Genomic DNA, 16,825 nt, shown 5'->3' on the forward strand with positions numbered 1-16,825 from the left:
ACAATCGTGACCTGAGGCACCATCTATTGTTTCAGTGCAGTGCCCCCTAGTGGTCAAGTCATTTGAGGCTAAATCTCAACATTGCTTAATTATATGTCTATCAAATTTGGTGGGTGTCATCACAAACATGACCCATTGTTTCTGCACAGCACTCAAGATTTGAAAAATGGCTATTTTTGCCTTAATCTACTGAAAACTTCTTAAATCTTAAATCATGACGGTCATCACCGATACTTCATTCTGTGCCCTTTTTAGCTTGACCCCGGCATCACTGCTTTGCAGCTATATTCTTATATTGGTATTGATGAGCTAAAGTAGACTAGTTTGATTAAAAAAAGAATTCAAATGAGTATGATTCGCATAATAAAAATTACGATACTCACGTTTCTTCAAATGTTTATCCGATCCAATTTGATTGCGCTGTCTTGAAAAACGAGGGGTCTGAGAATGCAGGTCACTGGGTGGGGGTCTGTAGCTGCAGTCTCACAGCCTGCAGCTTCATACTGCTGGTGCAGGTTATCTTTATTGCTGCGGTGCACATGTGCAGCGTTCTGCTGAAATTACTGCACACTGCTGTTCCTCATACAACACTGCTCCATGGCTTGACCTTTAACCTCTGCAGCTCGTCAACGCGTTTCATCATCGAAAACAAGATTTATAAGTGATGTCACAGATTAAAGTTTTTTTTTCACTTTTAGTTGCTGTTTCTCAATCAGATCCAGGTATTGTGTACACAGGTTCAGGCACGGGTAAGGACCATAGCCAGAATGGCTTGCACCGAAAGGTGCGAAGCCCTATTGTTTTTGCTCAATTTATTATTTATTTATTTAACACTTTTGGGCATTTTGGGTCCCTTAACACAGGGGTTTTTTAACCTGTCCTGGAGGACCACTAGTACTGCACAATTTGCATGTCTCCCTCATTAGACACACCTGATTTAAATCTTCAGCTCACTAGTAGAGACTGCAAGACCTGAACTGGGTGTGCGACAGTTAACTTAACCCAAACCATTTAAGTAAACCGGTTGCATTAGACCATTAAGTTTTAAAACACATAAATTTAAGTACTGTGAACTTGAGTCATGTGCAATTTTGCACTTATATTTAAGTAGTGTGAACTTAAATATAAGTGCATAACTGCATATGACTTAATTTGTTTAAGTTTACAGTACTCAAATGTGTGTGTTTTAAAACTAATGCAACCGGTTTACTTAAATGGTTTGAGTTGAATTAACTTTTAGGTTTTACAGTGTACGTATATAGATCTCATCGACCCAAACAACTTTCGCACTCAAACATATTAGCTCCGCTCAACAGGAAGGGATTGTTTCAAAAATGCGTGCAGTGAACTTTTAAATACTCCTCCTAGGGGATTCATACGATTGACACCAAACGTGGTTAACATGATGCCAAGACATTGGAGATGCTAAATTGCGAAGGGATTTTTGATATCTTGAACACTGTTGCCATGCCACTGTCAAACTTTAAATTCATTTTTAAGGCATATTTAAAGCTGACAGTTACATGCTGTTAACTTTTAAATAATCCTACTAGGAGATTCATGCGATTGAGACCAGACTAGGCCAACAGGATGTCAAGACATTGGAGATGCTAAATTGAGAACGGATTTTTGATATCTTGAACACTGTTGCCATGGCACTGTGTCAAAGTTTACTTATATTTTAGGCATATTTTGGGATATTGTCATTCTTAGATTAACTTTGGCAGACACATCACAGTTTTTAGTTTTTAAGTGTGGACAAACAGGTCGGACATATGTGTGCCTCTTAAGTCACTCAATGGCGCCCCCGTTTGTCTAAAATGTGGGGTTTCATTTACCAACAGTCCCCAAATAGGGCAGTAACAACATTAAATAGCCCACTGATATTTACCCACTCGATGCACTTTCCCACCGTGCATCATTTTCTCGGTGGCACCGTGAAGCGATAAAAAACGTGCGAGGGCCCGCCATCGCTGCTTGCAGCTACATTTAGGGCCCGAGCACACCGGGGTGTGAGGACCCTATTGTTCTTCAAGGAGTTATTAGGGCCCGAGCACACCGGGTGTGAGGACCCTATTGTTTTTGCTGTTTATTATTAGGGCCCGAGCACCGAGGAGCAGGCCAGAATGGCCTGCACCGTGGGTGCAAAGACCTATTGTTTTTGCTTCTTTTATTAGGGTCAGAGCACCGAGGATGTAAAACCGGAGCGTCACCTGCTGGTCATTATGTTTTTCCTGGTTTTTAAATATAAAAATTAAATATAAAGTCAATCCAGTTTTTAAGTTGGCAAATATATTAAATTTCACGTTAAACTCATTTTTATTTAAAAAAATCCATTTGTTACAACAGCTTAAAGACACAAATGAATGAGCTGTACAGATCCATTTATACAATGATTTACATGTAAAGCATTAATGTACAAAACTAGAGTCAGTGGAAATTACATGATTGACGAGAACCAAATGTTGGTCACATGAACTCATCCTTGCAAAGCATCGTGGGTATTAAAATAAACAATGAATTATCGAAAAACAATCTGGTCATGAAAATGAAATTTTAAAACTGATTGTGAATGAATTCTGTTCACTCCTTCAAAGTGCTTGTAACATTTTCCCCATAATTGCAGCCCTGTGTTACTTCTTAAGAAGAGCAGCGTTCCTGATGGGCGATCTCATACCCCATCAAGTGCTTCCTTATGCTGCTACTGACAAAGAAAGTTATGATGGCAGCATTGAAACAAAACTTTCTCAATCATTCACACAGTTTCAAACTGGTGCTGTACAAGTAACTTCACCGGTCCTGTAAAGTGCGGTTTAGAAAATGTAAATGCTAGTCTAAAATGTTAACCAGAAGCCCTTGCAACACAGATCATTTAAATCGGTGTGGGCATTCCTGGTTTTGGTGGGTCATTGTCCTGCAAAGTTTAGCTTCAACCCCAAACAAACACACCCGAAAAATCGAAACCAAGGCTGCAGGATGACTTGGAAATGACTTTCAGGTGTGTTTGATTAGGGCCGAAGCCAAACCCTGAAGCACAGCCGCCCTTCAGGACCAGGAATGGCCACCCATGATTTAAAGGGAGGTTTGGGGGACAGATAGATTTGGAAAAATCTGCTTGTTTCAACACACATCCATGATTGTACAACAAGCTGTTGTCACACACAGTAAATAGGAAGAATGATGCATGTATGAAATCAGAGAAGGCAACTGTGTGAACAGAGAAGACAAACATGAGATGCTTATAAAAGTCCTGGATGTGCAGAAATCTCTGTCTTAAACCAGCAGGTGAAACAACGAAACAACTATTTCAAACAACGATGGTAATTTTCACTCAGGTCACCATCAATTATAGACAAACATTCAAACAATGCAGACATCTTAGCTGATTGTCAACAACCAGAGAGCAGAAATTATCTTGATTTAAAACAAACCTCTGAAGGGTTATACTTTCTGCCATGGACAGCTTGAGCAAGAAAACTCATGGATTTGGTGTAATCAAAGCCAATAATGTCCATTTCTGCTGGTGAGCCTCCCTTACTTAAGGTTTTATAACCATAGTGAAATGCTACACAAAGAGAAGTTAAACCACTGTTTAGAAAAGCTAACTACAAACATCTCTATCATCAGTTAACAGTTAATCCTAACCTAAGGTCTTAACTAACCATCTGTGCTTGTAGTAAACTTTCTGTTGGACTTTCAGTGGGTGGACACACACACACACACACACACACACGGACACACACACACACACACGGACACACACACACACACACACACACACACACACGGCTGTATTTCCTGGTGGGATATAAACAGAGCTGTACGGCAAGGATATGATTATAGACACAAAGAATGATAGTTTTTCTCTTTATAGCTTATAAATACAGTATCTACACAGTATGCAGTACAAAAATATTTGACCTTTGTGGGCAGTGATATTTAAAAAAAAAAGTGAAAAATGATTTAAAAAACCGTGAGGCACAAGAAGTCGTCTGTGATTGTAAGCCATGTGGGTGTGACCTCAGCTGTGGTCTGGAGTGAATTCAAGCGTCCAGACAATCTTTGGTTGTGTTTTTTCCATCCACAGGTAAGGTCACACTGACGCCACTGATTTCATCTCCCATTATGCACAGCGTTCATTCTGATTTACACACCGCAGCTCTGAATCATCAATATGTGACACCGACGTTGGCGTCTGCTGCAGTTCTGCGTTTGTCACAGCTGCCGCACCCCAAACTCAATGAAGAAGTCAATGACATCTTAAATACAAAAATAGTATAAAAATATGAGTACCATCTTCTTGTGAGAGCTCAGGCACCCAGCCAGCAGCTGATTGTGAAGGTATGTTTCGTCTCAGATAAAATGGCCACCTAAGGATCACAGTGCGGTTCTGCATCCTAGCCTGCAGGGGGCGTCTCACGTATCTGAGGGCTTTCACGTGAAATATTTGGCATTGGAAAGTAAAACCATTCGCAAAAACACAATCACTGTGTTTTCTAAATCCTTCAGCATGACAGAAGGTAGTTTGATTTTAAACTCCTAGGTTAAGGCAACGCATTTACATTTGTGTTGATTTAATAAAATTTCCTCTTTAAAAAATTTACAAATTTCTTTTAATACAAAGCTCTGTGGCATAAACAATAAACACTGTATAGAAAATATATAAATATGTTTCTTTTGTTTCAATGTACAGGGCTGCCAGGCTGATGTTCTTTCCAGAATCCAGACTGGAAATTAATTCTGCCCTGCACCGTTCCAGTCATCAACAGTTATTTACACAGAGGCGATGGGCGGGGATTAACATGCGTTGGGCGGATCTCAGGATGAGTCCGTGCAGGGTGACGGGGGCGGGGGATACAGATGATGCGAGTAGCTGCGCTCTGTGTACGGTGACGGCGGACAGCTCTCACAGTTCTCCTCCGCCGACAGGTACTGACTGCGCGGAGTGGGCGGAGGGGGGAGAGGTTCCGAGTCGTAGTTGAGGTCGCTGGTGTAGCCCTTAGCCGCGGCACTGGATACCTGCGGAGGCCGACGTCCCGGTGTGTAGTCGCTGTCGCAGACGTCTGTGCTGCAGGGCGTCGTTGGAGGGGCGAAGTGGCGGTAACTGTAGGGTCTGTAGCTGAGACACAAACACACACTCAGTTAGTGTTGTCATAAATAAACCACAATAATACACTCTTTACACAGTTTATAAAGCTTCATTACAAATGGAGAGACACTCAATCTTAAACAAAGAGCTTTCAACAATATGAAGGTTTTTAAAACACATTTCTTACTTTAACTCAGAGAAAAATTATTTAAAACCCAAACATAAAAAGTAATTAAATGACAAAAAAGTTTTCTAGGACCTTTTGTAGTAGTTGGGATGAGTACTAGTGTTGGGTGGTATGCCCCATTTTGAGATCGTCCTATCGTCAGCCTGTGAAATCGGCGATACACTATAGTATCGGGGGGCGGGGCAGTAGTTTACTAATTTATTTATTTGTTAATTTTTTACTCATTTATGAGAAGTCACACTTGATTGATGGACAAAAAGAAGCAGGGGCAACACTGTCATGACTGCAACCTTCCTAAAGCTGATGCCATTTATCCGAGCGCAGAAAAGCCCAGGCGCGCTAAAATTGCCTGCGTGCCAGGAAGCGGGAACAAAACACTCGCTGATTTTAACCCTCTGCGTGCTAACAACCTCTCTAGTACAAGGAAATGTCAGAGCCGCTTATGCGCGAATCATGTCCAAGTCCAAATCATGCGCATTACAGAAGGAGTCCATGCAGCCTGCATTCAGGTCCGAGCAAGAGTCCAAGACGGCGCACATTAAATCCAAGTGCTTGCGAGAAGAAATCCGCACGCGTTACAAGATCTCTTGCCCGAAGTGAAACCCACAAACCCTCTCATGCGAGGAAAAGCACGCAATGCACATGTTAATGTGAAACTATGATGATAATAACTATCGCCAACTATCATCATGAATGCCTGCTTTAGTGATATGTCTGATGATGATGATCATCGATACATGTTTATTGGTACAACCCTAATGGGTACCGAAAACTGATATCAAAACAGACACCAGGGGCAAAATTATGAAAGACTGGAATTTCGATAAGCTCTGCCCTTATCTTGGTATAAAAATAAAATTACATTAACAGTATCTTGCAATAAAATCAAGAAATTTGTCTACAGACACCAGGGCTAACTTATGAAAAACTGGAATTTCTATATAACACACCACTCCGAGAGCGATATTTCCTTTAAACAACAGTTTGACAGCAAACGTTTGAAAAAAGAAAACTAGAAAACACAACAGAGTTATTTTAAAAGCCTCTTTTGTTGGGGAACTACTTTCTTCCACCATGCACTTGAAGTTCAGAATTCCCAGCAAACACAGAACGTTCCCCTAACGTTAGTTTTTGGTTATATTTTGGGGGGGGGGGGTTGGGTTCCAAAAATTAATGTTCTGGGAACGTTATTTTTAGGTTTTATTTTTTTGCAACCATAAAATAACGTTCCCATAACATTGTAGGGTGGTTTTTTTTAAATAACCTAAAAATAACTTATACAGAACGTTATTTTTTGTGTATTTTTTTGAAACCATAAAATAACGTTCCCATAACGTTGCAGGGTGGTTATTTTTAAAATAACCTAAAAATAACTTATACAGAACGTTATTTTTGTTTTTTTTTGGTTCTTTTTTTGGAACCATAAAATAACGTTCCCATAACGTTGCAGGGTGGTTATTTTTAAAATAACCTAAAAATAACTTATACAGAACATTATTTTTTGGTTATTTTTTTGGAACCATAAAATAACGTTCCCATAACGTTGCAGGGTGGTTATTTTTAAATAACCTAAAAATAACTTATACAGAACGTTATTTTTTGGTTATTTTCTGGAACCATAAAATAACCTAAAAATAACTTATACATAACGTTCTCTAATGGTTATTTTTTTTTAGGAAATAAAGTGAATGCATAATTAAACCCATCATTCCTTTAGTGTGCACGTCTAATATGCGCGTGCTTGTCTGCACGAGCTTACCGCCTTCTTCACGAGTACCCGCTTTATCTTGTGCTCAGGAAAAGTCGTTAATTTAAAAAATAACGGTCCTTTCGTTTTTACCTCAGAGACTAACTTTATTTTAGCGGTTCTTTTGTCTCTTTCTTGATTTAGTAACTTAAATATGTGAGAAGAAATATATATATACGAGTGATTTCCAATCGATTTGAGGAGAATTTGAGGAGAATATAATGTTAGAAACTTTTTATTGTTGTAAAAACGGATAGCCGACTAACTGTGGTAAGATCTTTTAACCTAAAGTGACTGATTTATTTGTCATTGCGTTTTAACTTCAGAGTATAACATTCTAGCGATTACTTTTTTGTTTCTTCATTAGTAGCTTAAATATGTGAAAACGAAAATATATTTTAATTATTTCCATGAAGAGAATATGACGTTAGAAGCTTTTGATTATTGTAAAAACTGAGAGAGAGATGCTGATTGTTGTTACTTAATAATGGAGAGGCGGCTGCTGTAAGGTCTGTTAAACTAAAGTGAATTAAATGTTTATATATTTTCAATAAATATCTGTTTTAAGTCTTCTTTATTGTGTTGAAGTCACTAGTTATTTATATATTTGATAAAATATAATGTTATCTAAATACATAATATGTGATGTGTTGAGGTATTTTTATATAAAATAACCTGTGTTATATAATGGTATAATATTTTAATAGACATTTTTTCCAGTAATAGCATAATTTAATTATTATAGATTTTGTATTAAATAAATTATTTTATTCCTCCTTATACGGAAATGTGTTTTACTTATTTTAGATAGATATGATAGATAAAAACACATCATGGGATGTACTAATAGACGTGCCGTACTTTTGTAAGCCTTCACTTCTTCACTGAGGCTGGAGTCTTGAGCTCTGCGCGCTCTGTCAGTGCGTGCACGGAGCCGCGGCGACGCGCCCTCGCGCCCTGGTGAGATCATTTTTCACTCCATGTCAACTGTGCATTTTCCAAGGTTTGTTTTTGGTTAGCCAGGAAAGTTTTCTTTACAGAAATAGAACGTTATTTTTTAGGTTATTTTAACGTTTTCCTAACGTTAGTTTTTGGTTCCCATAACGTTATTTTTCAAGGTTTGTTTTTGGTTAGCCAGGAAAGTTTTCTTTACAGAAATAGAACGTTATTTTTAGGTTATTTTAACGTTTTCCTAACGTTATTGTAACGTTTCCTAACGTTATTGTAACGTTTTCCTAACGTTATTCTAACGTTTTCCTAACGTTCTATTTCTGTAAAGAAAACTTTCCTGGCTAACAAAAAACAAACCTTGGAAAATAACGTTATGGGAACCAAAAACTAACGTTAGGGGAACGTTTTGAGAACAAAAAAACTAACGTTACGGGAACGTTTTGGGAACCAAAAATTGTTAGCTGGGTTACAGGTAACCCTTTCGGCCGTTTGTTTTGAATGTCATAACTCAATAGACGAAATAGCAGTTTCTTGATAATACTGTTTCTTGGCCACAAAATGTAGTTTTAAGAGTTTTAGTTCGAGCGAGAATATATGTGTATAATATTTAAATGTACAATTGATTAGAAAATATTCAAACATTTGCTTGTGTGAGTTCCAGTGCGACCAGCAGATGTCAGTGTTTGCATACCCCTTGGACCACAGCCTCCTCTCTGACACATCTATTTGAGAACCAGCAGTCTTTGGTCTCATGAATCTATTATTTGTTTCTTTTATTCATATTTAATGTCTTTGATTTTCTATTTAGAGTCTGACTGATTTTCTATTTAATCTTAACACGGTACTAGAGCATTCTCTTTTAACTGGACTTTGTCAATGTCGGTACAATGAAACAGACCAATTAAGTTTTTAAAAAAATCCTCAGAGTCAGAGAGATGTTGTTTCTGCGTAATGCTTATAAATATCAATGGTGTTGTTTCATGTATTAATATTCACATCACTGGAAATAAGTCAGCCAGTGTCCTGAATCCCTGATGTACCCTTACCAGTGCCCAGGTGCCTGTACACGATATACTAGCTGAGTTATTAACAAACAGCGTGCACCCTTTAGGGCTCCAGACTAACTTTTTTCACTAGGAGCACAGTGACCCCAACTGAAAATTTTAGGGGCGCAACCACTGATCCATATAAACGACTGGATCGCGCATAGAATGCTTAACGTAACAGCATGAGGTGAAGCCAGCGCAGAGTTCGAGCGGCCATCTTGGTATACCCAACCGGCAGAGGGCGTCATTGACTTCCATTCAAAAACATGATCTAATTTCACTCGCTTTACAGCGTATCAGTCACACAAAGTTCATTTTTCGGATATGTGTACGTAAAATAATAGTTAATTTTGGTGTTATTTGCAATATTTATGTTTAAATAAGGCAGGATAATGGATTTATAAAAAACGTTAATGTGAGTACATCTGCAGGGTTATTTCTCTAAATAAGTTTAGGTAACTTGTAAAGATAACAATTACAAAACCAGCAAATTATTGTGTGCACATACAGTACAAAGCATGTTATTTATTCAGATTTCAGAATGAGCATGTTGTTATTAATACTAAATATGCTGCGGTCTGTCCGCTGATGTGATAAAGATGAATGTAACTGTTTAAAAAGCAAAATGTACATTGTCAGTAAATAACTATGTACATGCTTAGGACGTTTGGTTGTAATAATGTACAGGGATACTTTAGATATAAAAACAGAGACTAGTAAAGTGATGTTTTATCATTAAAATCTAATAACGTCCATTGAATTAATAAAATGTTTGGGTATACCAACATGGCACCGCGGTGGCTTCACAGTTTAGTTTAGTTTAGTAGTTTAGTAGTTTTTATTGTCATTCTGTACATGTTGACACATGAGAACGAAATATGTACTCAGGACCAGCAGCGTAATAAAGTTAACATAGTATGTACATTAACTAATTAAATCACAATTTAATAGACTAAAATTATTTTAAAATAACAACTTAATAGGATATCAACAACTAAAAGTGCACCTTCTGTAATAAATAATCAAATTAATCATCAAGTTAAAAATTTAAAAGCAATCCCTAAGGCAATACGTTTGTAAGTCTCACAGCCTCAGGGAAGAAGCTACATTTCAGTCTTTTTGTCCTGGTTTTAACACTTCTTAGCCCCCTGCCCGAGGGGAGTGGATCAAAAGGTTTGTTTGCTGGATGAGAGGGATCTTTCATAATACAGGATGCTCTGCTTCTGCACCTGCTTATGTAAATTCCCTCAAGAGAAGGTAGGCTGCTCAAAGTAATTTTTAATTTTTTGGGCTGATTTGACCACCCTCTCCAATCTCCTCTTGTCAGCAGCAGAACAGTTTCCGTACCAGGCAGTGATAGAAAAGGTTAGTGTACTCTCCACTACACACCGATAGAAAGCTAGCAGGACCGAAGTCCCAAGACCGGCTTGCTTCAGCTTCCGTAGAAAGTACAGACGTTGTTGAGCCTTTTTTACAATGCTGGCAGTATTAATTACCCATGTAAGATCATTAGAGATGTATGTTCCAAGGTACTTAATGTTTGAAACCATTTCCACAGCTGATCCTCCAATGAACAGGGGAGAGGGGGTACGGCTTTTCGTTCTAAAGTCCACGACCTTTTCCTTTGTCTTCCCCACATTAATGCAGAGGTTGTTTGCTCTGCACCAGTCCACAAGTTCTTCCACCTCCTGTCTATAAAAGGACTCGTCATCATGGGATATCAGTCCCACCACAGCCGTATCATCAGCAAACTTCACGATATGACTACCCGGATACTTAGCTGAGCAGTCATATGTTAGAAGGGTGTACAGCAGGGGACTCAGGACACATCCCTGGGGGGAGCCGATGTTAAGGGTGACAGAGGAAGATGAAATGCCATGGATTTTAACTGATTGTGACCTATTTGTTAAAAAATCATGAACCCAATTACAAAGTGACGGCTTAAGTCCCAGTAAAAGCAATTTATTTACTAAAGTTTGTGGAACAATCGTGTTGAAGGCTGAACTAAAATCCAGGAAGAGCAGCCTGACATAGGAATCCCTATTCTCCAGGTGGGTGAGAGCAGAGTGGATAACTGATGAAACTGCGTCCGATGCAGACCTGTTCTCCCTGTAGGCATATTGATGGGGGTCCACATTAACATCAATAATATCCTTCATGTGGGCCATAACCAGCCCTTCAAAGCATTTCATGACTATCGGTGTCAGGGCCACAGGACGAAAATCATTCATGCATGTTACGGCCGAGCTTTTTGGAACAGGGATAATAGTTGATGTTTTGAAACACACTGGCACCACAGCCTGGGAGAGTGACAAATTAAAGATGTCAGTTAGCACTCCAGCCAGTTCATGAGCACAGTCCTTCAGAACCCTGCCTGGGATATTATCTGGGCCTGCTGCTTTCCGTGTCTTAATTCCCAGCAGTGTTTTCCTTACATCCTCAACGGACACACTTAAAGGCAATTCACCTGGGTGGTGTTTAAGTCCAGAAAAAGGGGTGGCATTTGCGGTCTCAAAGCGGGCATAGAATGTGTTTAAGGTATCAGGAAGTGATGGATCCTGAGGGCAACCATCGTCTCTCCTGCTATAGGCAGTAATGTTCTTGATGCCTTTCCACATTCTACGTGAGTCATTGGTGGAAAAATGACCCTGTATTTTCTGTGCATATTTAGCCTTTGCCCTCCTAATCCCCACATCTAAATCCCTCCTCGCCTTTCTCAGTGCAAGTGCGTCCCCCGTCCTAAAGGCTAAATCCCGTGCCTTTATAAGACAATGCACCGCTCCATTCAACCAGGGTTTCTGATTTGGACAGATAGTGATCTTCCTGGTAGTAGTAACATCATCAGTACATTTACTAATGTAACTACAAACAGAAGATGAATATTCCTCTAGGTCCACTCCACCAACACTGGTTGCTGCTTCTCGGAAAATCTGCCAGTTGGTGCCCTCAAAGCAGTCCTGGAGGATAAAGTCGGCTCCCTCTGGCCACACCGTGATGGTTTTAACCATAGGCTTGATGTCTTTCAGCAAGGGACGATGAGCTGGAACCAGCAAGATGGAAATGTGGTCAGAAAAACCCAATTGGGGGCGGGGCACCGCTCTGTATGCTTCCCGTCTGTTAGTATACACACAGTCCAGCGTGTTGTTCCCCCTGGTTGATATGGAGACGTGTTGATGGAACTGGGCAGGACCTCTCTCAAATTTACATGATTAAAATCACCTGCTGCCACAAAAAATGCATCTGGATGTTTGTTCTGTAACGTACCGATATGGTCGTGAAGTTCCCCAAGAGCCGTGCTAACATTAGCACTCGGGGGGATATAAACAGCCACAATAAACACAACTGTGAACTCCCGGGGCAGATAATATGGTCTGCATTTCAATGTCAGATATTCCACCGCTTCAGAACAGTGGCTGCTTACCGGAGAGCAATTTGTACACCAGCCTTTGTTTATGTAAACACAGAGTCCTCCTCCACGAGTTTTCCCCGAGAGATGGTTTCGGTCGGCTCGGAAGAGGAGTAAACCATCAATTTGGTAAAATGAGTCTGGATTGTTGTTGCATAACCATGTCTCCGTTAACAAAAATACACAGCAGTTCCTCATTTCCTTATAGCTGCTCATGCTGTGACGTCATGCGCAATTCAGTCATTTATATAGATCAGTGGGCGCAACCAGAAAATTTAGGGGCACACACCGTAAATCAACATGCTAACCAAATATTCACATTTCTACTAATTTCCACTGTATGACTAATAAATACTTTGATGATAGATGCAGAAATTACAATGTGCTGTTTCAAATTCCACGTCACATTTTATTGTGCACTTTTGAAGATGCAACACTGAAGGTACACCAACATTTTTTATTAAAAAGTATGGTATAATTAAAAATATACCATACATGCATAATAAAATGCTTAGTTACAAAATGCTTAACCTTTTGGTTATTTCACAGTTATAAACAATATAACAAAACAAGCTCTTTTGAATTTGGTGAAGGGTAGTTCCTCCTTAGCAACGAAGTAGGCCTTTGTTAAATTTCAATATCTTTTTTTATGTCTTTTATCTTTTTTATGTCTTTTACACCTGGTTACTTCTCTGATCAGATAGCTATAGATAGATTTGTCAAAACTGTTTCAGTTACATTCAACCACATAAATGATTCTTGGCTAAACTATCTTCTATTCCAGCACAAAATGCAAAAAACCTATTCATTACTCTGCCTTAAGAAACTTACAACAATGCTTATATATCACTAAATGTGGAGCAGTGGATGTGCGCCTGCCTGCATGGTCAAGCACCAGCAAAGGGAGAGAGCGAGAGACGGCGACAAGATTGACAAAAGATGACAGAGAAAAACTGTTAATAAAGGTTTTATTTCTTACTTAATAGAAGCGTGTTTTTCATTGTAGGATTGCAGTTGCTTTATAACATGAGATGAAGAGCTAAAGTCTCTTGTTCTCTCTGTGCTTGTGCATTCAGCAGACAAATATATAATCTTACTCAAACGCTGCATGGTGTTCAGGATATCTTGATTTTAAAATAATAAATGAAACTTATAGTGCTGTATGTTTCGTTTCGAGTCGTTCTCTGGCACTTTGAAATGCTTTCACCAACATGTTTGCTGCATTTTTGCGTCTCTCACTCTGCGCTGGTTAATTTGATTGCGTCAAAACCTCATTGTTCAGTAAAATTTATTCAGACTTTTCACTTTTTCGGCAAAACACAAGAAAATTAGATTATCATTATTTTAGCCGAATAATTTCAGTTGCCAAAATTTGGTGCACCCCTAGTCTCTCTGTATGTATGTGTGTGCGCGTGTTTGATTGAGGGAGTGAGTGTGTGTAAGTAAGTGAGTGGGTGAGTGAGTGTGCAAGTGAGAGAGTGTGTGAGTGTGTTAACCAAAACAACGATGCAAAAGACAAACAAACCTCCTGACTTCTTTTGAGACACCAAGGTATTGTAAATGCAGTAACTTTAATGTAAAAGTATCCCCTTCAAATTAAGAGTCCAAAGGTTGTTTGGAGTTTAATAATTAATTAAAGCTGCAAGCAGCGATGGAAGGGCCCTCGCACGCATGTGCACCGCCACCTTATGGCATTAGTAAAGCAGTAAACCAGGGGAATATGAATTAAAGTGGGTAAATATAGGTGGATATTCAAAGAAAAATGTATGTGCCACACCGCCTGTGTTCAGCAGGTGGCGCTATGACAGTACCTGATTATTGTTCTATTGACGTGTTCAGGCCGGGACCCTTATCAAACGTTTGAAGTCTGAAGCAGATCAAACAATGTATGCCTGAATTACAACAGCTTCCTGTTTCATGGTGAAACATCACACTTTGCCAGGCTGCCACTGACACGGCCTTCAACAAAAAGTCAAGATCTTCGCAACTTATCATCGCAGAGGGCTTAAGATCAGTCTGACCAAATATGATGATGATGATTTTATTAAATCTCTAAGAGCAGTAAATCACAGTGTAAAACATGGCGTTTCCTGCTACCTCTAGGTGGCGCTATGACTGAAGCTGAATATTGGCATTAAAATGTATTCAGGCCATGACTGATATCAAACGTGTGAAGCGTGGGGCAGACTGGACCTTGTATGCCTTAGTTATAACAACTTCCTCTTTCATGGCGAAAACGCTAAATTTGTCAGGCCGCCACGGACACACCCTCCAACGAAAAGTCAAAAGCTCCGCAATTTAACATCGCAAAGGCCTTTAGATGAGATTGACCAAATATGATGACGATCTGATCAAATCTGTAGGAGGAGTTTGTTAAAGTACGAAGCCTGGAAATGCCAAAATTCGCTCAGAAATCACAGTGAAAATAAAAAATGGCCGACTTCCTGTGGGGTTTAGAGCTGATCCTACCAAATTTCGTATCTGTAAGTTTTTCGTGAGCGGGGGGGCTGATCTCTTGAAATTTTGCATGTGGCGCTATCGAGCCATTTCTACACGCCCACTTCTGACACCTATAGCACATGTAAATTTTCACCACTTCTGACGCGTGTGCATATTTTCATGAGTTTTCGGGTATGTTTAGGCCCTCAAAAATGCGATCCATTTCGGAGAAGAAGAAGAAGAAGAAGAAGAATTAAAGCTGCAAGCAGCGATGGAAGGGCCCTCGCACGCATGTGCACCTCTACCCTATGGCATTAGTAAAGCAGTGAACCAGGGGGATATGAATTCAAGTGGGTAAATATAGGTGGATATTCAAAGGAAAATGTATGTGCCACACCACCTGTGTGCAGCAGGTGACGCTATGAGTGTACCTGATTATTATTATATTGACGTGTTCAGGCCGTGACCCTTAACAAATGTGTGAAGTCTGGGGCAGTTCAAACAATGTATGTCTGAATTACAACAGCTTCCTGTTTCATTGTGAAACATCACACTTTGCCAGGCCGCCACGGACACGCCCTTAAACGTCAATGATGATTTGATTAAATCTCTAAGAGCAGTAAATCATACAGTAAAACATGGTATTTCCTGCTACCTCTAGGTGGCGCTATGACTGAAGCTGAATATTGGCATTGAAATGTGTTCAGGCCAAGACCCTTATCAAACATGTGAAGCGTGGGGCAGATTGGACATTGTATACCTGAGTTAGAGCCACTTCCTGTTTCATGGCAAAAACACAGAAATTTGGCAGGCCGCCACAGACACACCCTCCAACGAAAAGTCAAGATCTCTGCAATTTAGCATCGCAAAGGCCTTTAGATAAGACTGACCAAATATGATGATGATCGGATTAAATCTGTAGGAGGAGTTTGTTAACGTACGAAGCCTGGAAATGCCAAAATTTGCTCAGAAATCACAGTGAAAATAAAAAATGGCCGACTTCCTGTGGGGTTTAGAGCTTCGCTCTAAGATACTTTTTTGTAGGTCTTGGGGTGATAGATGATCCTACCAAATTTTGTGTCTGTACGTTTTCGTAGCGGGGGGGGCTGTTCTCTTGAAATTTTGCAGGTGGCGCTATCGAGCCATTTCTACACACCCACTTCTGACCACATGTAAATTTTCACCATTTCTGACGCGTGTGCAAATTATCAAGAGTTTTCGCGTATGTTTAGCCCCTCAAAAATGCGATCCATTTCGGAGAAGAAAAAGAATAATAAGAATAAGAATAATAATAAACGAAGCAAAAACAATAGGGTCTTCACACTGGTGTGCTCGGGCCCTAATAATAAACGGAGCAAAAACAATAGGGTCCTCACACCCTGGTGTTCTCGGGCCCTAATAAGAAACGGAGCAAAAACAATAGGGCTTTGCACCCACGGTGCAGGCCATTCTGGCCTGCTCCTCGGTGCTCGGGCCCTAATAAAGCTGTATTAAATGCCCCCATTAACGATTCTAGAAATATCTTGCAGACCATTTATTTATGCAACCAAAAAGTTTAATAATAGAGCACTACATTGTTTACAAGAACATACAATTCTTCATAAATCTAGTCACTTATTTTTACTTTTATACCACAGGGCTGTCGAATGCTTTATTCTGATTGGTAAAGTATATATATAAAGTATATCATTTCCACCTCTGATTGGTTGAGAAATGTTCCATGAGTTTTAATTACTTTTCTCTAATAAAAGATAAGCAAGTATTAATTCATCTAAGTTGAGGTAAGAACATAGTTAAATAAAGAAAAACAGTGGTGTTTTCCTTTAAGTTACAGCACATACAGCTCACCCAAGTGCATCAGCGCTGCGTTTCACACGTTGTTTAATCGACCTACACCGATATGGGGGCACAGGGCTTGACATTAACAACCCACTAACCACTTTGGCAGGTTAAATATATT

General features: G+C 39.6%; 1 protein-coding gene across 2 annotated transcripts in view; it reads right to left on the reverse strand.

Annotated features, from left to right (window-relative positions):
* Positions 1–2,295: 2,295 nt before the first annotated feature.
* The window catches only part of lrp6 (low density lipoprotein receptor-related protein 6), a 174,223-nt gene continuing 159,693 nt past the window's right edge, over positions 2,296–16,825 (reverse strand). For both annotated transcript variants that reach the window (XM_073870813.1, XM_073870845.1), the window contains exon 23: positions 2,296–5,119. In XM_073870813.1, the coding sequence (XP_073726914.1) occupies positions 4,819–5,119 (301 nt within the window). In that variant the 3' untranslated portion in view covers positions 2,296–4,818. The remainder of the gene's footprint in view (positions 5,120–16,825) is intronic.

This window comes from Misgurnus anguillicaudatus, chromosome 1, assembly GCF_027580225.2.
Source record: "Misgurnus anguillicaudatus chromosome 1, ASM2758022v2, whole genome shotgun sequence".
NCBI classification, from domain to species: Eukaryota; Metazoa; Chordata; class Actinopteri; order Cypriniformes; family Cobitidae; genus Misgurnus; species Misgurnus anguillicaudatus.